The sequence below is a fragment of the Pteronotus mesoamericanus genome, unplaced genomic scaffold (assembly GCF_021234165.1).
Source record: "Pteronotus mesoamericanus isolate MK-2021 breed Mesoamerican mustached bat unplaced genomic scaffold, CSHL_Meso_final contig_214, whole genome shotgun sequence".
NCBI lineage: Eukaryota > Metazoa > Chordata > Mammalia > Chiroptera > Mormoopidae > Pteronotus > Pteronotus mesoamericanus.
Genome location: NW_026555089.1, coordinates 6,773,873 through 6,795,654, shown reverse-complemented (window position 1 = coordinate 6,795,654; position 21,782 = coordinate 6,773,873). Strand labels below are relative to the sequence as shown.

The following is a 21,782-nucleotide window of genomic DNA, read 5'->3' as shown; positions in this document are numbered from 1 at the left end:
AGAGCACACACTGCGCACACAATTCTCTGTGGCCACATCAAGCAGAGGCGCCAGTGCCACCCCCCACCTGGTGTTCAGGCCCAGTGAGAGCTGTGAGACGCCCCATCTGCCCACTCCAATCCCCTCCCACGCCAGAGGCACTGCCAGCCCGGCTCAGACCCGACGTGTCCCTCCAGGCCGGCGTCGCCAAGGGGCTGCTCCCCGACATCCCCCTGCCCGGGCGCTGCAGGGGGCGCCCAGCCCTGTCAGGGGAGGGCCGGGCCCTCGCACACTGCACACCCTCGGTCGGCGAGGGAAAGCCTTACATAACACAGTTCGAACACACCCTGAGCACACTGCCTTCCCAACTCCGCGGCGGGACCTGGCCCCGGGGCCCTGTCTCCTGGAGCGCACCGCTTCAGTGCAGCGTTGCAAAGAGCGCGGCTCGGCCCTCCTCCCACGCCGAGCCGGCTCCAGCCCCCGCTCCCACACACAGCCCCTTCCCCCTCCCCTTGGCCCCCCACCACTCCTCCCGAGTTCTGGTTTGAATTAGTCACCGGCTCCAACCACCACATTCCTCAGGCTGCTGGCGCCAATCCAGGCGCTGGGGCGGGGGCCATCCCGCCCGGACGGGTTTGGGAGTGGGTTGGGGGAGAGAGCACCGCCTCCGGAGGGGAAGGGGCGGTCCCAAGGGCGGTGCCGCCGCGCAGTCCCCCTCTCCGCCCACCCCAGTGCAGGAATCTCCCTAATTATGTCCCCCGCCCCCACTCCCACCCGTCCCGCAGGGAGGCGCGCTGCAAACTTGCAGGCTCCCCAGCCCTAGAGGAAGAAGGGAGCTTTCGGGGCCGGGGTACAAGGAGGGGCAAGGCTAGGGCGGGGCAACTGGAGGAGGATTGGGGGGCAGCCAGGAGCAAGTGAGGGACAGGCGGGTGGTACAGAATTGGGTGGGGCCGGGAGGACCCAGGACGCGAAGTTCGGCGCGGAGGTGTGGGGAGAGGAGAGGGACAGAGGAGGGTCGCAGGGGCGTCGGAGGGGCCACGGAGCCAAGGCAAGGATCTCGGAAACTCCTCCAGTAAACATGGAATAGGACCGGAGCAGCACGCTGAGCCACCGCCCCGCTGAGAGGGAGGGGGTGGGACGGGGGCCACCAGGCCAGGAACGCGGCGCCCTGACGTGCAGTAGAGCCAAAAATCAGTCCTCGAGAGGAATACAGACTGGAGCAAAGCACGCTTTGGAACAACTTTCCAACTTTGCCCAACTTGCACCCCAACTCCGGGGCCGGAGCTCGGCTCCCAGGGCGCGACGTGTCGCTTCTCTGCGCAGCCCCGGACTGCCCGGCTTGTTCCAAACTGTTTCAGTCCTCTGTGACACCCACCCAAGAGCCCTAGCCCTGCACCCCACCTCCGCCCGCTCCCGGTGTCCGGTTTCCCGACCTCGCTTTCAGTGCGCCCGGCCCCTACCTGCGCGCTCAGCCCCGGGGCACAGCCATGGCTCGCGCTGGGCCGTGGTCGTGGTGCTGCGGCTGCTGCAGGCGTCGAGCCCCGGTCGGGGCGGGTCCGGCAGGGCGGGCGGTGCAGTCCCTGCGGCGGAGCTGCTCCGAGTGGCCGGGCCCCCGTGCGAGGAGGCGGCTCTTGTAACTCCGGCTGGGGCGGGCGGGTCTGCCCGGAGCTGTGGGGAGAGGGCGGGGCCGGGCGGGGCCGGAGTGGGGTTGGGACGAGCTGGGCCAACTCCGACTCCTGAGGGACCCGGGAGCGGGCTGCTGGGGGTGGGGAGGGTGGTAGTGGAGGGGAGAGCCCTGGGGACCAGGGGCGCACATGTTGGAGGTGCCACCTTCCCCCGCCCCCATCCACTGCCCCCTGTCCTGGCCGGGGCCTGGATCTACCACCAACGTATTCAACGTGTAGCTTCACCCGCAGGAAACGCGCCCCAGCTCCCTACAGCTCCTCCAATCCAGCTGACACTGGGAATCAGAACATTTTCCAGAGACGAACAGGGGGTTCAGAAAGGCGGCTGTGGGGGGCTTGGGCGGTTCAGCCTCGACCTCCAGCCTGACACTGAGATTTTGAGCTTTTTCTCAACACAGGCAAACTGTACTTCAAATCCTAGGCCCCGGTCTCCTCAGTGGCTCCCAAGCTCCACGCAGACGCGCCCATTTCCCTTCTTCCCTCTTTCTGGGGGCCCCGAGCCCCTCCCCCGACAGAACCGGCTTGGAGACGCTGCCGCACCTCCTGGAGCCAGTCCCCGGTGCCCGCACCACTGCTGCAGCGACACCGGAGTCAGGCCTGCAAGCCTGGCCCTAGCGGCCTCCCTTTCTCCAGACTCCCCGAGGGAAACCAAGAAGCCGTGCTCCCGCGTGTCCTCTACCTGCCCATTCCCTCTCGGGTCCCTTCTCCGAGCCCCTCCCCCACCTCCCACTTGCTGGAAGCTTTGTTTCCAAATTTACAGTCATTTCCCACAGCCACTTCCAACTGCATGGAGATTTTATTAAATGCTTAATGATAGGGTGTGGGGTCCTTCTGGCTACACAGCCCCCCTTCCACACTCCCATTTTCTTACCCCCCCCATCCTCTACCCTCCCTCCTGGCTGGCCACCCACTGCCCAGGTCAGGCCAGCGTTCCTTCCTTCCTTCCCACATGCTGCAGAAGGGAGACCCCACGCGGGGGACCTGAAAAGACCCCTCCCGGGCAGGAGCGCCCTCCTTGCTGCAAGATCATGAGTGGGCTGGGGCTGAGACCAGAGGCCCTGTCCTCTGAAATGGCAAACATGTTTACAGGCTAAAAATACCCAGCAGCCAACTCTGCTGCCAGCCCTGGGGGCTGTGTCCCAGGTCCAGTTACCCACACAGGGTACAGGCTGTGGGGGAGGGAAGAGACGGCAAAAGGAGACACAGACATGTAGACACTCATATAATGGGCACAGAAAGGTGGAGACACGTGGAGACATTCGGACAGGCATAGACACGCCAAGGCACACGGAGAAGGCAGGGAGAATTGGGCACCAGCATTTCCTCTGTTTTTCTGTCTCTCTCTCTCTCTCTGTGACACACACTTACCCAGAGAGCCGCTCAACCCACAGCGCAGGCGGCCCACCACGCAGGTCGCCAGCTCGCAGCCTTAGGCCGGGCTTTCTGAAGAGCCCCCTGCGTTTGGCCCCGCCCCCCCTTTCCTATCTCCTACCTTATTTGAAGAAACACGATCTAAACTTTTCAACGTTGGGTTGCTTTAAAAAAAATAATAATAAAAACCGAGAGCCAATTATTCCCTTTACCAATGGCTTTCAGACTTTTATTTCCTTTAACATTTACTCAGCATTTTAAATATGGACCAAGAATACAGACACACTGAAGTGGCCTGTAATGCTCCAAGTCAACTAATCCTTGTTGACATATTTTAAATGAAATCAACAATCACAATCAATAAAATATATTTTAAAAGAAAAATAAATGAAATCAATAATACCTCCACATGGTGAAGAATGTAAACAGGGTAGAAAGGCAGAACATGCAAACTGTCTCCTTGCTCCCCTACCCAGTCCCTCTCCCCAGAAGTAACCACTGTGAGCAGTTTACCAAAGGACTTTTAACTTTTTGAAATGAATCATTTGCTTCCTTGAAAATGCACGTGTTCCCAGGGCGTATTAAAAAACGGGAGCTGCTTTCCACCTAGGTTTTCACAGAGATAGTTACGATGAGACACATGCCGCAAAGACATAGGGTATCAGCAAAATAAAGGGCCGTGGGAGTTTGGAGGGAGGGGCTGGGGCGGGAAAGGAAGAGTGGGGAGGGCGTGGGTGTCGGTGTGGACGGTGCGCCCCCACCTCAGGTTGGGCCCCCCAGGAGCGAGAGAGCCGAGGCTGGTGTCCTGGGCTCAGAGCCAACGTATCAGCTCCATTGTTTGTTCTGGCCAGCCTCTTGGTCAACAGGGAAGAAGGCAGGACAGGCTGGTTTTTGGAGCAGCCGCAGAGTAGTGATTACTGTCCAGGTACTTCATTCATGGGGCGGGGGAGGTTACTGCCGCAGTGGGGTGGGGAGTTCTGGGGACTGGATCCTACCCACTGCCCAGGAAGGTAGAAAGGGGTAACCAAGACCCTGCCCCCTAAGAAGCCATGATCTTTTCTGCTGCAGCCAGAGCTGGGGTTTCCTAGGTCAGCCTATTATATAGCCCAGGGGAAGGGAATATTTTCAGCAGGTTTTTTTTGCCCCCCCCGAGAGTTTTCAATGATGTAATTGAAAACACACACACTTAGAAATTTCTGCCAACCCTCTTCAGCCGGCTGTTGTAGCCCCGGCTTCACCCCCGAAGTGGTCCGCAGGGTGACTGTGTCTGACAGGGCGGAAGGCACTTCCACGTGTTCGTTCATTTAGTCGTCTGGGATTGCTCTGGGAGGAGATGGTCTCAGAGAGGGTTAGCGATTTACCTAAAGTCACACAGCCCTCAGAAGCAGGAGCCAAAGCTCTCACTAGCCCTCAGCTCCACGAGGGGAGGGGCGGGGTGAGGGGGGTGGTGTTTGTTCTCTGCTGTGTGCCTGGCCTAGAGCAGTGGCTGGAGCAGAGCACGCACTCGGTTATGTTGTTGAATGAATGAATGAACTTTCCGCAACAGACCCCTGCACCCCTCGCTCTCAGCTCCCTCTCCCCATCAATCCCCAGACTTGCAGACTTTCAGGCTGCTGCCCTAACATTCCCGGTAGCCAATGCAGGCAGCGCCTATGGCGCTGGTGGTGGCGGGGGCACAGGAGATGGAGAACTTGACAAGGTGGGAGCTCTCCCTGCCGGCACTTGGTCCGGAAGGAACCGTGCTTCCACGGCCCTCGCCTTGTGCTCTGAGTTCCTTGCAGGTCCTACGCTTTGGGGAAATTGGATGTTATCTTTTCTGCCAGGTCTTTTCCACAGCTACCTCACCCCGCCACTCACGCACAGACACACGCACTCTTTTTTAGTTACAGTGAGTCCTCTTGGTCCCAACATTGCAAAGAAAAGCTCTGTCCCGTTTCGTTTCGGATTCCCCCATCAAATATAAGGGCTATCCAGGAATCCGGGAGGACTTCAGCCTACTACCCATTGGCCCTCTAGCCCTCCCCGCCTTCCGAGGCAAAGTCCCACACCGTGGGCCTGCAGACTCCCTGGCAACGCCAGGTGAGCTCTAGGGCTTGTCATCACTGGGATACCCCAGCTTCATCACAAGGGCCCCTCCCCTGGGGGGTTCCCTGATGTGTATAGTAGTGTCTGAACTTGGACGCCTGTTGCCCAGCAACCGTGTCTGTTTTGTTCCTATTATGCCTGTTTCCATAGCAACCACAAAGGGGCCTCTGTGGGCAAGCCCCTTGCCAGGGGATTCCCCTTCCGCTCCCTTCTGGCCACAAGTCCCCTTCTTTGAAATCAGTGGTGTGTTACAGAGAAGGAAAGATGTTGACGGCTCAGAAAGTGATCATAGTTTTTAAACTTCGATCCCAAAAGGGAAGTGAAGTGTGCAGTCTGTTCGAAGTCCCTTTGGCAAGCCAGCGTTGGAAGCAGAGAAATGACCTGACCGACAAGCCCTTCCTGGAGGCATCTGAGATTGCCCAGGCCCCACCGCCGCCCCGACCAGGCCCGAGATGAGCATCCCTGCCGACACCAGGCCCTTCTTCTCCATTCAGTCCACATCTTCCTAATCTGTCATCCTCCTCAGCTGAACAGCAAACCTACTGGATGATTCTGGGATCCGAACAGTATTATTTCCTAAGCAGTTCTCAAACTCCGTACTCCTAATCCAAATTCAAAAATCTGAAGCCAGGTAAAACCATCCTCCTCCTCCTGTTCAATTTAAATCCCAGGCTATATTTAAGGCTCAGGTTTCAAATAAGGAGTTCCTGAATTACTCAGACCAGACAGCCAGGAGACGGGCAACTCCCCATCGCCCTCAGTCCTAACTGAAATCTTCAGACCCGAGAGCAACCCAAGTCACAGCTGATTAGAGATAGACAAGACGCAGGGCTCTGCGTACAGACTCGGGGCGGAAAGGAGGCACAGAAAAACCGTTGGGGTCAGAGCGAGGGGACAGATGTGGGCAAGGAGAGCAGGGCTGGTGGCCATGCCAGGCAGGGTTGGATTCCAAGCAGCAGCAAGAGGCGGCCTAGAGGCTGGTGAGTCACGGGTGTGGGGATGCTGTGGGAGCCAGAAGAGAGGAGGGAATGTGGTCCTGGGATTACGGAAAAGAAGCAACAAGACACAATCGAATAAGGCTGTGTGAGGATGGAGGGAGGGAGAGAGAGAAAGAAGAAGAGCTCCGAACTGGCCCGGGGACTGGGCCGACTGACTTGTAAACAGGAGCTGAGGGAGGGAGCTGGAATGATTGGAGCAGCCAACGCCCGGCCAGCTCCCTCCCCGGCAGGGCGCAGGGCACGGGGCGGGAGGGGCCCGCAGAGGGGAACGCCAGCCCCCTTGCCCCTTTTTCGGAATCTGCCTTTCTCCCATCTTTTCCAACTTCCTCTGCCTTTCCTCCAGTTCCCAGGGGAAAGGGAGACCGGGCCCAGGTTTCCTTCTGTCCTAAGCTTACAGTTTCCAAGTCTGGTTTAAGGAAATCAGGCTGAGCAGGGAAGGAAGGGCCCAGGCTGCCCAGAGCCTGAGTCACCACATAGTTGAGGTTCCTGTTACTGGAAGCCCGGCCTCTTCTACACCCTGTGCCCTCTGCCCGCCCCAGCCCCAGCCCCAGCCCCAGAACTTGGATCCCTAGGGCTGACCCTGCCCCTGCACTCGCTCCACTTCCATGCTTCTAACCCAGTCAGGGCTGCGGGGCTCCCCAGGCAGCCTTCACCCCCACCCTCTCCCTGCTGCGGAAAGCCCAGCGGGCTTTGCCCACCGTGCGTAACCCCAAGCTTTGAGAGAAGCGTCCTCTCGCTCCTCTCGGGAGCAAAAGTGACTCAGTCAGTGTCTGCAAGAACTGTGCAAAGACTGGCATGTGCCTTTGATAAGTCACTTCCCCTCTCTGGGCTCCAGTTTCCTCTCGGGTAAAATAAGGGACTACTTGGCGTGGTTTCCTCGGCAACCCCTGCAGAAGGTACATTTTCTGAGTGTGAGTCAAAGAGATGGAGAGTTACTCGCCAGGAGAGTGGGATCGGGGGTGTGTTTGCTAACCCCTGTCCTGACAGTGGGAGCGAGTGGGTGGAGTAGGCACAGGCCCTGTCTGTCACCACAGGGCAGCCAACACCCTAGGCAACTCGGTGACTCAGATCCCACATAGAGGTGGCCTGGCAGAAAAGCACCCTGTGGCCTCCCATGAGTCAGGAGAAAGGAGAAATATGGATCTCCCTGCGGAATGACTGGCCCGGGTCCCGCTACAGCCAACACTCCCGCACACCTAGAAAGCGGCGAGCCCCGGGCAGCCCACTTCCTCTGATGGGCGCCCTGAGCCCATCACACCGCCTCCCTGGCCTGCTCGGCCGCGCCTGTCCCTCCTGCTGCCACACGTCCTCTGCCCTCAGCGCCCAGCTTCACAGCTTTCCCCTCCACCGCAGCCGGCTCCCCCTGCCCTGCCACGTCCCCTCGTTCACCCCTTGGCTCTGCCCATCCTCAGCATCCACCTCTCCCCCCACCCCCGTCTGGGCAGAGCCAGCCAGAAGATTGCAAAAGGGCTGAGCCAGCAGGAGAGGCCCTCACATGACAGCTGCTCCTGCCGCGGAGGGGAGGGGGCAGCTGAAACTGGAGGGAGGCACATTCCTGGGAGATCCGATCAGAAAGAGCCCCGAACCCGACTGACCACCCAGCCCTGGCTCCGCTCGCCCAGCCCCTTGTGCAAACTAGGTAGAGGCGGGCAGCAGGCTGCCTTCGGAATCCCGAGGACGTCAGGAAACAAAGGTGGGCGGGGCTGCAAGAGGAGACAGGGTGACAAGAATGAAAAGAACCCTGGAACTTCTCTAAGGTCATCAAAGGTATCTTTGCCACTGTCCCGTCCCCACCTGCCAGAGGAACTCTCTCTCTTGAGAGATTCAAGTCAAGAGCTGCTCTCCAGCAACTGCCATTATCCCGCACCCCACCCATCCCTTGGGTGCTGAGGCACTGGGATACCCCAGTAATTCCACGGGAGTGAAACGACGGCCTCCTCCGGGAGCCGTGCCAGCCTGATTCGAACAAACAGACAAGAGCAGGTGGCATAGTTTCCCTAACCTTTCGGGAGTGCCAATGTTTTAGCTCCGCAGCCTTACGGGAGTAGAGAAGAGGGTGTGTACCCTGTAACATTCAAGCATGCAGGGCCAAAGCAAGCCGGGGAAGACAGTGTCCTGTAGGGTGAGCCGAGGAAGCCACGGCCACCCGGCGAAACCCATCTGATGCTGGAGGGACACTTCTGGGTTCTGAGGACAGAGTGCCTGCCGGGTGCCATGAAAACCACAGTATTAATTTCAGAAACGACTGGGTGGAGCCTCCAAAGCACTTCATTCCTCTCCCTTCAACATTCTAGACCCTCCCCCCACCTTTCAAAAGGGGAAGTGGCACATTTGGGGCACGTAGGCAGCTGGTGGGATGGGTCTGACCCACTGAGAGCAGCAGCTGTCCAGCTCCAGCTCAAAGCAGGACGTGAACCAAATGACAATCTAGGTCTTTCTTGGAAGAACTTTAAAGGCTTCTGACTTTTTAAAAAGTGACTTAAGCCAGAAGCGCCAACAAAGCTAAAATAAATAGCTGCTTATAACCAGTATCTACTGGTTTATCTACAAGCTAAACCAGACCTCAGCCATCCCCATTCACACTCCAGGCTCTGGAAAGCTGTTATCGGCTCTCAGATGCAACTCAGCCCGACCCCCTATCCAGTTTCTCAACCTCCCTTTCTCGAGGTTCTGAGGTTTTGCCCAGAAAGTGGGTAAAATAGCCTCCTCCTCCTCTCATCCTACCCCAGTTCTCAAAGACCACGCCCTGCGCTCAGCCTCCGCCCCTTCACCGCAGCCCCTCCCCTCCGCCAGAGACCCCAGCCCCTGCCGGCACAGCTCGCACTGCAGACGCCGGCTCTTGGTGGCCGGAGTGGCACGAGCCTCTCTGGCAGGTCAGGAGAACGGCCCAGCAGCCGGAGACGTGTCCCAGGTGCAGGTCCTCACTGGCTGCCCACGGGGAGCCAGGCACCCCCAACTAGAGCTGGGAGGGGCGGGGAAAGACCGAGCTCCCCACCGGATGGGATCCTTGGGATGGAGAGTCCAGAGCCCTCCGTCGTGTGGTGACTCAGGCCTCCCCGGGGCAGGGCGGGACCGAACCAGCTCCAGATGTACTTCCCCTCTTTCCAGCCCCACATCTGCCGCTAGAAACTCCTGCTGTTAACCTCTTTCTTGCCCGTCTGGGTGGGGAAGAGGCCATTCCATCCCACCTCCTTTTGGAGGCCAACTGCAAGCCTTCCAGAGGCCATAGTGCCCTCCCATCGGGCCTCTCAGCCCACCTCCAGCTTGCGGGTGACCCGCCCTCCCCCAAGCACAGGCCCGGCCTCTTCCAGCAGCCCAGCACCCTCCTCTGCACCAAACCGCCAGAGTTAGAGACACAGGAGGCAGGAGGTGTGAATGAGTCACTCTTCCTGCAGCCTCGGAGGGAGCTAGGAGGCGGGGTCGCAGCCCCCTAGGCCAGAGCTGGCCAGTCCACACGGGCTGCCAAGCCTGCTACCGCCCAAGATCTGACTTACCCAGCGAACACCCCTTTCCAGTTGGGCCCCACTCCTGCCCCTCAAACCTACTTCTCAACTTCGTCTCTCCTGCCTAAGTCGTCAGCTACTGGGGAAGATTAAGGATACCAGGAACGTAGTGAGAGTCACACAAGGAAAGGAGCAAGGGGCGTGGTGGGAATGGGAGTCTGACAGGTTCTTTGAGGGCTCAGCAACCAGTTCAGGGCACACCCCAGCCAGCACTTCACACTTTCAGCTCCTATCCAAGAGCAGCCCAGAAGGCTCAGATGCAAGACAGGTAGCAAGTTTGGATACAATGCAAGATGAGATTCCAGGAAGCAAACTGAGCAAGAAGCAACCCATCCTCACCCAGCTGGATTCCAAACCCCAACTGCTGTCCAGGTTCCCAGCTAGGTTACAGCTCTACTGCTCTCAGGCCACCAGTACCGTCAGTGCCTGGAAAGATCACCTCTTCCCCTCCCACGGCAGGAAGCCCCCTCCCACACACCGTGTTTAGACTAAAGGGATGGGAGAGAAAAACCACCCGTAAAAGCACAACCAGAATACCAAAAGGCAGAGTCATGGCTGTTTCTGCATGACTCAAAACGTGAACCGAACTCGATTTCCAAGTCCCCCTGAGCTGTTAATCAGTGCTCTTCAGTAGAGGCAACCCCAGTAGGTGCAAGAAACTGAGAAACAAAATTAAGCTCAAAGGAAAAAAATAGTAACCTCTGATCTGAGTGGGGCCACTGAATGACAACTACGACCACTCTACGTTCTAGGATGCGGTGGTGTTGCAGGCTTGGGTGACGGCCACGGGGTTTGAAATCCTGCCTTTACCACTTATGCCGTCAGAGTGCTCGCGAGAAAGCAGGGAGGCCCCAGAGGCGATCGGCAGCCAGCTGAGGGCCCAGGAAGGGTGTGTGCGGACCCCGTTCCTGCTGACCCCATGGGCACAGCCACCTCCGACCTCACGGCGCAGCTGTGGGAAGTGGCATGCAGTTCCTTACTCTGCGCGCCACGGTGTTAGCTCTCACCATTACTGGCAGGTTGTCTCTCCTCTCCTTGGGAAAGGTATGGATCTAGTCCCTAGGAGGGTGCTCCCAAAGCCCCACATTGCCACCCGCCCAGTGCCCAGCATTTCGCAGCTAGAAGACAGTCGCCACAGAAGGAGGAGGGGCGATCGCAACCGAGGGCAGGGCTCTGCTCTTCCGAAGGTCTCTCTCCTGCAAAAGGAGGCGGTGCAGGCACAGGAAACGCCCGCTTCCACTCATCCACTCCCCTCTGCAGCAGCGCCTTTCACAAAGGAGGCAGGACAAGAAAGGGATCAATGTTCAGTTTCCTTTAATGACCCCATCTCCCTGAAGGACAGGTGTAGGCAGCTAGGCGATGGCAAAGATGTTCACTTGAAGATCTTGCCCTGATTGAAGGCTTTGCCCACATGCTGGAAGGCCCCCTCCCAGCAGAAGTACTCTCGAACCAGCGTCTGGGTCTCCTCGCTGCCAGGATCCAGTTTCCGCCATGTATATGACTCGTAGTCCACCTGCCAGTCTGGACTCAGCTGAGGAGACAAAGCCAGGTAAGAAGCATGCGGTCAGTTATCAGACACTGTCTCGCACCTGTTACTTCCAGCTCAAACACATGTCATCAGAACTCGGGACTCCCGTGACCATGACAGCTCCTTCCTGTACACATTCCTTGAACTTTCCCGAATGCGCGTCAGCCCAGGAATCAGCGTGTGCTGTAATCTTCTATCCTTGCCCCGCACCAACGACACAGACTCCTCCCCTACACTTTCCTCACCGGAAAGGCAAGTTCCTGGCCTCGGAAGACCCAGACTCCAGAAATGGAGCTGCTGTTGTTGGTTCCAAAGAGGATGACGCTGGCGAAGGCATTCTTCCTCAGCTTGTCCAGTCGCTGGAACATTCCTGGAAGAGCCAGGGAGAACATTCAGCCTTTGAGATCACATTACCTCGCCCTCCCTTCCGAGACCCACCCTCTTCTCACCAGTGATGAGGTTACAACTCATGAAGGTCTGGGTGAGCTCTTCAGGGAAGCGGTACTCGGAGTACCACAGGGACCAGCCGTCCTTATCAAAGTGCTCCCAAAAGTACGGCAGCGCCACGGAGAGTGTGTCCTCATTGGAGTACTTGCGCTTAAATTCATCCAACACAAAGGTACTGAATGGAGAAAAACAGCAAGGTCAATGTAGAGAAGGGCCTACTGGGACGACAAAGGGTTCCCCCACGCTAGGAGAAGGGCATCGTTACTTAAAACGTGCTGGTTTAAAGGAAGAGTCCCAGGACGGACAGAGGTGTATCAATCTTAAGGGAGAAGAGCTGAAGGGCATGAACAGGGGCCTAGGGCACTCCCTGGTTCCTCCCCCCACCCCCCAGCTCAAGTATGCTTGGTACGTGAAGGGTGGGACCCAAGGGGCCCTGAGGGAGACCTGCCCCAGGAAAAATGCAGTGAACTGCTGCCCCCTGGTGGAGACACAGAGTGAGGATGCTTTTCCCCCCTGGCTAGCCCTTCCCAGCGGCTCTTCTCCACAAGTCGCATTCAGATAGTGACTCACCAGTCTCTTCCCCCATCACACGGGCCTCTTCAGTTTACACACACTACAATACCACAGCAATGTTAAGCAGTGAGCGTTCTCAAAGGGGCTCCAACTCAAAGCTCACACCCCTGTCCTTTAGCCATTCTGCCCAGTTCAGTCGCTGATGAACCCTTGGCTCAGGTCATCTCTGATGCAATTTGGCACACTGGGCCAGGAATTCCAGCCGCACCCCGCCAGAAGGGGCTCTGCTTTCTTTCTTTCCCAATTACCAAAAAAGAGGCTACCACTGCAGAGCGGGCTCGGCTCAGCTGCTTGATCATCACCCACAAAACCCCACAAAGCTGATTCGGGGCTGCGGGCCTGGTCCCCAGTTGGGTACATGCAAAAGGCAACCAATCGCTGTTTTGATGTTTCGCTCACACATTATTTCTCTCCCTCTCTTTCTCCTTCCCTTCCCCTCTAAAAATAAAATCTTTAAAAAAGGGGGGGGGGGAACCCCACTCTGCCTGAAGAAAATCATCCACAAATCCAGCAAGTAAGACAACTGGTATTTTTATGACTTTCTCACTGATGGTTTTTCACAGATGATAAAGTTTTGTGCCTTACAAATTGTTCATTTAATACAGTGACTTGCTACTGAGAATTCTTTGCGAAAACTTTAATGGTTAAATGACCTTCTACTAATGAATGTGCCATAAATCTATTAAACCTCTTAATGAATGTTTAAGCTTGTTCAATTATTCATTAGTATTAATAATGCCACGAGTGATCACCTGTTTCATGCGTCCTGACAACAAACCCTCGCCTGTTACCTTCCCTCCCTTTACAGATCAGGTTAGGTGGTGCTACTTCCCCAGTTCCACTGTAGCAGAGCCCCCAGCTTCCTTCTGGACACCTGGGGCCTCATCTGAGGAGCTTCACCACCTCAACCACCCACAAAATGGGACAGAGCGTTTGTTTCACACCTTCCTGAACTATTTGTATTATCGACCATAGTTCTGCCCTCGACCCCACCAAGTGAGCACGGGCTCTGAACAGCTCCAGAAACAGGTTAGCTGGAAGCCTTAAAAGGCCTAGAATTAACTCCGAGCGAAGGAGTCTTAGACTTTGCAGGCATTACCTCTGTGACAGAGAAAGTCCTGGGGAAAACCGCCTTGGCGGCCCGCGGAAGTGCCGCGGTAATGCAACAAAACAGGCGCTATACACGCTCTCAGCAGGTTTTAAGACGTGCAAAGCTTATTAAGGATTTTAAGTTTACTACCCAATTTATTTTCTGCCCAGAGTACAGGCCTAACATGAAAATCTCTTAATAATTAACAGCATCTATGTTACAACACTATGTGTAAGTAAGCTACCACAGCTTATTTACACACACCCAAAATCCTATTCACTATTTTTTTTTTCTGTTCAGCCATTTCATATAGAAGGAGGACACAGATAAATCCTCCCTCTTCAGATCATGGCAATTTTAATCTATCCCATAAGCATAGCCACTAAAATCTATTATTAGGAGAGAATGTGGTAGTCAAATGGGAAAAAATCTTGCTCACTCTTCATCTGCCCTTGTGCTAGGTTCAAAGTAAATGAGTTAAAAAAGAAATACATCTTTAGAGAGCAGCTGTGTCCAGCCAGCCCTGGCTGGTGTGGCTCAGTGGACTGAGCACCGGCCTGCAAACCAGAGGGTCACCGGTTCGATTACCAGTCAGAGCACATGCCTGGGTTGTGGGCCAGGTCCCCAGTTGGAGGCCAGGGCGCATGAGAGGGAACCACACATTGATGTTTCTCTCCTTTTCCCGCTCTAAAAATATTAAGGGAAAAAAAAAAAAAAAAAAAAAAGGAACAGCTGTGTCCAGAGCCACTGGGTCTTGAGGAAAAGTCTTAGCCACACTCCAGGGTGTTCCCCAAACAGGGACGCAACAGTGTAACCTTCCCTGAGCACAGCGATCGATCGTGCCCACCACTGGTGCTTGCTCCTTCGCACCGCTTTATCTCCCATCAAAAGAGTAACAAGACAGGGGGTCAAACCCTGCCGAACGACAACAGACCGACTAAGGAAAGGATGGAAGAGTGGGTGAGAAAAGACATTTCTCATATTGCTTGAAATTCTAATAAAATGACTTGGGACAGTGACCGGAGAAAGATCTGACGGTAGAGTGTGGAAGACAAGACTGTTTGTTCAATGACATCACCATGCTGGACCCTGGAGCCAGATCCAGCAGGACCTGGGCCAGAACAGAGACTGTCCGACAGGCCCCACCCCTCTGCCCCGAGGCCTGCTGGTGTGCGCTGGCTCCCGCCTGGAGCAGGTATGCAGGCATGCGAGGTATCTTCCTCTTATCGTGGGTGGACGACCCTGCTGCACCCTGCTGTCCTACATAACCCTTAGCGCCTCCCACATGGCACGGAGGGTGGAGTACAAGCATGGCACCAAGATGTGCCTGCCCTGCTATGTAAGTTCTTTTTTTTTTAAGATTATATTTATTTATTTTTAGAGAAAGGAAGGGAGGGAGAAAGAGGAGAGAAACATCAATGTGTTGTTGTCTCTTGCATACCCCCTTTACGGGGACCTGGCGCACAACCCAGGCATGTGCCCTGACTTGGAATTGAACTGGCGACCCTTTGGTTCGCAGGCCGGTGCTCAACCTACTGAGCCACACCAGCCAAGACCTGCTATGTAAGTTTTTAATAAACTGGAGTGGTTGGCCTCTTTCGAAGGTCTCTCAGACCCAGAAAATTTACAATACAGAGAACTAGGAAAGTACAGGTGTCCCACTTTTTTCACACCAAAAATCTCCCTTCTACTGCATTCCTTCTTCCAAGAACTCCCGCATTTAATGAACAGGGGGATACGCCAAGCATCCCATCTCCTTCCTTCTCTCGGAGGGGTTTAACTTCCCCTGTTTGGAAAACAATGAACCAGACCGGAACCATGTAGCCATGGTCACCATCCTTTCTTAGTGAGTAATATTTATGGTCTGATTCATCAAAATAGAAAGGAAAAAAAATCATCAAATGATACTGATGTGGTGTCCTGATTCAGCAAAGCCAGCCCAGCAGAGCAGATGCAAGGTTCCCTCTTCCCACTGGTATTTCTCACTGTTATTTTTTTTAAAACTATTTCATTTACTTCTTTTTAGAGAGGAAAAGGGAGGGAAAAAGAGAGGGAGGGAAACATCAATGTACAAGAGATACACTGATAGGCTGCCTCTTGTACACCCCCAACTGGGGACCTGGCCCGCAGCCCAGGCATGTGACCTGACTAAGAGTCAAACCAGTGACCTTCCAGTTTGCAGGCTGGTACTCGACCCACTGAGCCACACCAGCCAGGGCTCGCTATGAAGTTCTGAGGGGGTCTCAAATATTAACAAGCACCCTTAAGAACAATGGACCGCCACACCAAATTCTGTGTCTGTCTGCCTTTTTTTTTTGCTAGAAAGTAAGTTCTGATCTTCCCCAATACTGGATGCATTTGGAACATACTTTCTACTTTCAAAACTCACCCAGTTCTTAAATTCAGGAAGTTGTCTTATTTGCCACTAAAACATACCTGAAATTTTGTATGGAGATGTCCAAAAATTCTGGGCCCTAGCAGTGTGGAAGACACGTGCCCCCCACTTTTCACCAGCCTTACCTCTTAGGCAGGTGAGCAAAGGGGTCCTTGGCCTTCGGTTCAGCAGCCAGCGCCTGCTCACACTCGTCCATCTCCTCCTCGGGGGCGGGGGCAGCTGCCTTCTTCTCCTCTTTCCGCTCAGCCTGGGGTTTCTGCTTCTCCTCCCGAGACCCTTTCTCCTTCCGAGGGGTGTCCTTTTTAGGCTGGCTCTCTGCAAACTTTTTAGCTGGTGCAGAGGGGAGAAAGTCAATATTCTGCCTCTTTCCCCTACCTTCCAAAAGCAGGCAGCAAGCAGGGTCATGGAGGAAAACTGCTGGGTGGGGGGGGCTCCAGGAGCACCACTCCACCCACGCTGCCACCAGTCCACTGTGCGTCCCTGTGCAAGAGCAGGACCCTCAGTAACAAACACGGGCATCTACAGTAACACAAATGAGTTGATGTCTATTCACAAAACGTCGGTTACCATGCGTGATGCCCTACATTCTGCGGGCCCACATCATCCCAAAGCTGGAGAGGAAATCCAGGGGCAGACACTGAGCAAGCCAGCCCCGGCCCGGCAGCACACTGCCCTTCCCCCTCAGACTCACCATCAAACTGGGCCATCTTCTCACAGAGCTTCACCTCCCCCAAGACAGCGCGGAACTGGGGCTGGTTAATGCAGGTGAGGAACCAGCGGTTGGTATTGGGGAAGGCCTGGCGGAAGGAAGGCTCCAGGACCTGCCAGGACGAGAGGGTAGAAACCAGATCAGTGGAGGGAAAGTCCTGAAGTTTCAAGGCAGAGACCAACACACCCTGGCTTCTCCCTACACCAAAGCTCCTCGAGCCTCGATCCCCCCTCCCCCTCCCCCGCACAGCGGCTGTCCAGGACACCATCTTACCCTGCAGGGCCACTTCCCACCAACCTTCCTCATCTCTTTCTGGCGGCCCAGTCCAATTTGATGGATGCCCAGTCCCACCCTCCATTTACTAAGAACAATTATTTACATGGTGCCTTCATCCCTTTACAAAGCCATTTCACACCGAGTTTCCAACATTTTACATTTAACATGTCAATACTTTTTTTTAGGGTTTTTATTTATTTTTATTTTTTAGACAGAGGGGAAGGGAGGGCAAAAGAGAGGGAGAGAAACAAAAGGGGCTTTAATAAAACTTTTTAAAACGCTGGGATCCACAAAGGTCTATCAATTACTCATTCTGCCAAATAAATAACAAGTAAAAAAATATGCAACAGCCCTGGCTGGTGTGGCTCAGTGTATTGAGTGCCGGACTGCGAACCAAACGGTCACCGGTTCGGTTTCCAGTCAAGGCACATGCCTGGGTTGTGGGCCAGGTCCCCAGTGGGAGACACACGAGAGGCAACCCCACATTGATGCTCCTGTCCCTCTTTCTCCCTCCCTTCCCCTCTCTCTAAAAATAAATAAATGAAATACTTTTTAAAAAATGCAACAGCAAAAAGTTGACTTCAGAACAACGGACAGTCCTTTACATTAAACAGTTTCATCAAAAACTCATTCACCATTTTTTTAGTTTGCCAAGATCAGAGGGAAAATCACCTCATCGCGGAAACGGAGCGCTCGGTTCGGTAGCGCTGGTTCTGCAGTATTCGGGTCCCAACTCTACTCCACCACTGACCAGCTGCGTGCCCACGTGCGGGTGACACCTCCCCTCACCCATGCAACAGGCAAGACTCACTAAGTTGATCCTAAAACCCTTGGCACAGGGTCCGGCACGAAGTAGGTGCTTTTTCCATGGCATCACATTACTGTTCTGCACCGGCATCAGTCTGAGAGCTGCTGTTTAGGAACCAGCAACATGACATCTCCTCTGACCCAATAACCTCGACAGTGATTATCAGCGCCCTCGCTTCACAGGACCAGCGGAATTCACTCACATCCCCACCCCCTACCTATGACTCTTAAGCAGTGAGGCCAAGAACAGAACCTAGTTCTAGTTCTGCATCCAAAAGATCTCGAGGCCGAAATCTACCACCCCTGCCTCTGTCTTTACAGCTCAACAAGCCAGGCTTCAGAAGAAAAACTTAGCTGCCCAATACAAACTCAGGGCAACAGAACATCACCAAACTTCTCAGAAGGAGGAAGGAAGGAAAGCAGTCAAGGCACCCCATCCCGGGGTTCCTGGAGACTACCCTGGATGACCGGGACTCCCTCTTACCCAGGTCCTCAGATCAGGACAGAGAGCGGCCTGGAAGACTCGTCACTCAGGCCCTCAGCCCACCTACCCTCTGCCAGCCCGATTCTTCATAAACTCACCTGTTTGTAGAGCCACAACAGGGTACAGACAACTGTGATGTCAGCCAGTGTCACACGTTCGCCCACCAGGAAAGTCCGTGTCTTCAAGTGAGCATCCAGCAGCCCCAGGACTCGCCTCACTTCCTCCTTTGCGTTCTCTGTGGCCTGTTGGTTTAGAATGATCAGACTTATCAGTGAATATCAATTCTTTTTACTCCCCGCAATAACTGACCCAAGGTAGCCATTTCACTTGTGAGTCCCGGCTCATCCCCACCCTCTCTCAGTGGAGTCAGATTCAAGAGTATCTCACTGTTAAATTTCCTCATGGTGCAGACTGGCTTCATCTCCCACTTATGTCTGTATTTTAGAAGGACCTTAGAAGTCATTGGGTCTAACCACTCCACTATCACTTGATACAACCTTCCTACAGAAATCTGACCACTCTCTTTTTTTTAAATGTTAATTATTTCATTAAAAGAGAAAGGAAAAAGCGAGGGAGAGAAGCACTGATGGATTGACTCTTACACGCCCCCACTGGGAACCTGGTCCACAACCCCAGGTATGTGCCCTGACCAGAAATCGAACCTGCGACCTTTCGGTTTGCAGGCCGGCGCTCAACCCACTGAACCACACCAGCCAGGGCTGATCACTCCTGACAGACACCGCCTCCACACATCTGTCTGACAAAGAACTCAGATGCCACCAACAGCGTAGTGCTCCAAACTTACAGCCCCAAAATTAGGTCCTGTTACCCCTACATTCTTGGCATTGGCTTTTCTCAACCTCTTACTTCTTCCTCCCTGACACCCTGGAGCTGACCCCGTCCCGCCTTTGGCTTCGTCCCGAGTTCCAAGGCTTACCTGCTTGTTGTAGTGCATGATGCCCAAGGTGGGGAACACCCAGGTACTGGCTGGGGGCACTATGTCGCTGTCAGCAAAGCTCACCCACTGCACCACCTGGGCCGCTGCCTCTGGACTGCTTCCCCGCAGCTCCTCATTGCCCACTGCACGGGCAGAACACGGAGGTCAGCACCCGGGGGCCATGCCGGCACCGATCCAGCCCCTGAAAGCCCTCTCCCTGTCCACTCCAGCTCACCCGTATCCTCTTCTACACCCCTCACCTCCAGACCCCCCACCGCCATTCCCACGTCCACTGCCAATTACCATAGTAGGCGATGGCATTGCTCTCAAACACACAGAATCCATCATCACCTTCAAATGCTGGAACCTGGAGACGAATCCGTGAAAAGGTAAGTGAAATACACAATAATTCCTCCGTAGCCAATCTGAAGAACAATCTTGGATGAAAGTTTTTACGTGAAGCTGACAACCCTTGCTAACCAAACTTGGTATTAGCTAAAACTCAGGAACCAAAAATATTTGAATAACTTGGTATCCCTTACAATCTGAACTCACATGAGAAACCCAAAAGATTTTTAGACAGCACTGCCTATTTGGGGGAAATTCCTCAATTAAGCAAAATGTCAGAAGCCAAGTCGTATATCTACACCTTTAACATTCCAAGCATGGTGTTCCCCACACTGCACTTGATCTCTTCTGCTCTTAGGACGGTTATTCATCTGTCTCTGTAAGCCTCCTGGGGAAAGAATCCTGCTCATATTTGCACTGAAAAAAGTCAAAATTCATCCTCTCCCCCACAAACACAAGCCTATAAACTGTGTTAAATGTCACTGAATAGTTCATTATTTTTCAGTCATTTTTTATTTTTCAATTACAGCCGACTACTAATGATGTGGAAAATCTGCAATTATTTCAAAATAAAAGTTTTTTTTTTTAAAAAATCACTAAAACGTGGGGTCGGGGGGAGTGGAAAGCTCTCTTTTAAAGATGGAGGCCATCTTCAAAGTGACAGAATCTTACTGCCACTTGGGTTCTCGGGACCAAAGATGTCTTTCCACTTCCCTACTCACCTTGCCAGCAGGAAATTTGCGGAGAAATTCTGGGGTGCGGTTGGTCTGGCCGAAGTGGAAGTGGGGTGGTGCGGACAGCACGCGGACCTGAGCCCCGCTGTACTGAGCGGCAATGAGGGCCTTGAAGGCCCTCCAGTTTTCAGGGTACGTGTACAGGGTCTGTGCAAGGAGGAGGAGAAAATGTCAGTGTGAGGACAAGGGTCCCAGTCCTAAATGTCACCTCCCGGGATGAGGTCCCTGAATAGTCCCAATCTGTTCAACTCTTTCACTCCCGCGGGTGACCCGAGTTGTGCGGTTATGTCATGTGTAATCAGAGTCCTCGGAAATACCCAGAACAGACACACACCAACTGCTAAATAAAGCCTGTTGAGAGATTTGACCTTCCCTAAGGACATCTTTAGAAGCATTCGCTTCTCCTCAAGTATGTCTCCACCAAACCCAGAACCTCAGGCTCCCCTGGACTCCTTCTGTGGACAAACATACACCTCTCCTTCCCCAGGGCCCTTGTTTCATTCATTGATGGCTACCTGTGCCTGCTACTCTACTGCTGAGCCACTCGCCGCTTCAAAAGCATCACCCTTGTCTCTGAGACACACACTCCTACCACGACACTTCCAAGCCCCACTCCCGACAGCCGCGGAGATGCCGAATGGCATCTTCTCTTCCTACATCAACTTGATCTCTCTAATTTAAAAAACCTTTCTCTCCTTGTCACGCACACCACCTCTCCGGTCCTGTCCCACAGTGAGTTCCCTGGTGTTCCCTTCTCTCCTTCTGTTAGCCTGGCCAGCGGGGTCCCACTGGTCTGACTTCACCGTCTGGAGTCTTCTCGCTCCCAACCCTCCCCGTTGGATGACCCTTAAACCGTGGCGAGCTGGACGTTCCTACAAAGACCCTCCTCTTCGCCCGGTCACTGCTGCTGCCGCACCAAAGGGTCGCGAAAGTTCTGTCGACCTGCCCTGATCCCACGTCTCGAGGCGGCAATGAACCCGAAACCCCTTCTCAGGACCCAGACGGCCAGGATCGGTCACCTCTTTTCTCCTCTGACCCACACCATTCCATCTCTTTGGCTTCCCAGTCCCAGCATCAGCCCCTCTCTGGGGCCTGGAAGCCCTGCTCTCCGACAGTACGGCCTCTAGGTCCCCGGTCAGTTCCCCACTCGGCTCCAGAACTCCTCTGACGCCAGCTGGTCCCACTTGGGAAGAGGATGGCGTCGGATAGGGTGACCTGGATGGCCAGAGCCGGCAAACTCACCCCAGCCGCCATGGTGATTCCGCAGAGAAAGGGGGTGGGGCTCTCAGTGCTGCCGCAAAGTAGGCCGTCAGAGAGAGGAGGTAGGGGGAGGGGAGAGCGGTGTAGAAACAGCAGCCAGAAAGCGAGGACGGCATAGAAGGCACACGCACGACAGTTCGGGGTTACCGCGGTGGCGGAATTGGAAAAAGGGGTGGGGCCTGCAGCTCCGCGCGGAAAAAGCTCGCGCCTGCGCAATGGGGCACCTGAGTGGCCAGCCTCTCCAGTACGGTCGGTCGGAGTTCCAATGCGGAGCGAAACGGTGTGGAGAGATAACTGTGAGAACTAACTGGACAGCTGCGCCTCGGCGGCTACGTGGCACAACTGCCAGCCCTGCGCAACTCCGGGCCTGCAGGCATCCCCCTCCGTCCTTCAGTTTGCGTGAGGACCAGGGACTAGTGGTTTGATGGGAGGTCCTGCCAAGCCCCCAACATCTTGCTTGCGTGACACAGGAGCCTAGACCACCGCGTAGAAGGGGCGGTGTGCCAAATCCCTTTTGGCCGCTCTGAGGTTTTTTTTCCTAGACGATGAGTGTCTAATCGGAGCCCAAGTCTG

General features: G+C 54.8%; 2 protein-coding genes and 1 non-coding gene across 4 annotated transcripts in view; all 3 read right to left on the bottom strand.

The window, feature by feature from the left end:
- Positions 1-1,647, bottom strand: part of AHNAK (AHNAK nucleoprotein) — an 83,872-nt gene extending 82,225 nt beyond the window's left edge. Inside the window, exon 1 of one of the 2 annotated variants that reach the window (XM_054571034.1) lies at positions 1,440-1,647. The gene's annotated coding sequence lies outside the window, so the exon portion shown is untranslated. The remainder of the gene's footprint in view (positions 1-1,439) is intronic. The other variant, XM_054571035.1, reaches the window with a different exon arrangement.
- A 9,271-nt stretch (positions 1,648-10,918) lies between these two features.
- On the bottom strand, positions 10,919-21,343 carry EEF1G (eukaryotic translation elongation factor 1 gamma). Its single transcript, XM_054571033.1, has 10 exons — positions 21,192-21,343; positions 19,938-20,096; positions 19,171-19,234; positions 18,868-19,010; positions 18,029-18,172; positions 16,346-16,475; positions 15,780-15,984; positions 11,599-11,771; positions 11,395-11,519; positions 10,919-11,152 (listed from the first exon to the last, which is right to left on the bottom strand). The coding sequence occupies exons 1-10, from the start codon at positions 21,201-21,203 to the stop codon at positions 10,994-10,996; spliced, it is 1,314 nt and encodes a 437-aa protein (XP_054427008.1). The 5' UTR covers positions 21,204-21,343; the 3' UTR covers positions 10,919-10,993.
- Positions 13,546-13,685, bottom strand: LOC129068665 (small nucleolar RNA SNORA29). The gene has a single exon (XR_008528941.1). It is a non-coding gene; the product is annotated as a small nucleolar RNA SNORA29 (small nucleolar RNA).
- Positions 21,344-21,782: the final 439 nt, after the last annotated feature.

Bases quoted from the DNA above. Each gene is read 5' to 3' on its own strand.
- EEF1G (XM_054571033.1), bottom strand. The intron at 19,235-19,937 runs GTGAGTAGGGAA...ATTCGTCTCCAG, and splicing joins GCAAATTTCCTGCTGGCAAG to GTTCCAGCATTTGAAGGTGA. The intron at 11,772-15,779 runs GTAAGGCTGGTG...TTCTCCATTCAG, and splicing joins TTTGCTCACCTGCCTAAGAG to TACCTTTGTGTTGGATGAAT.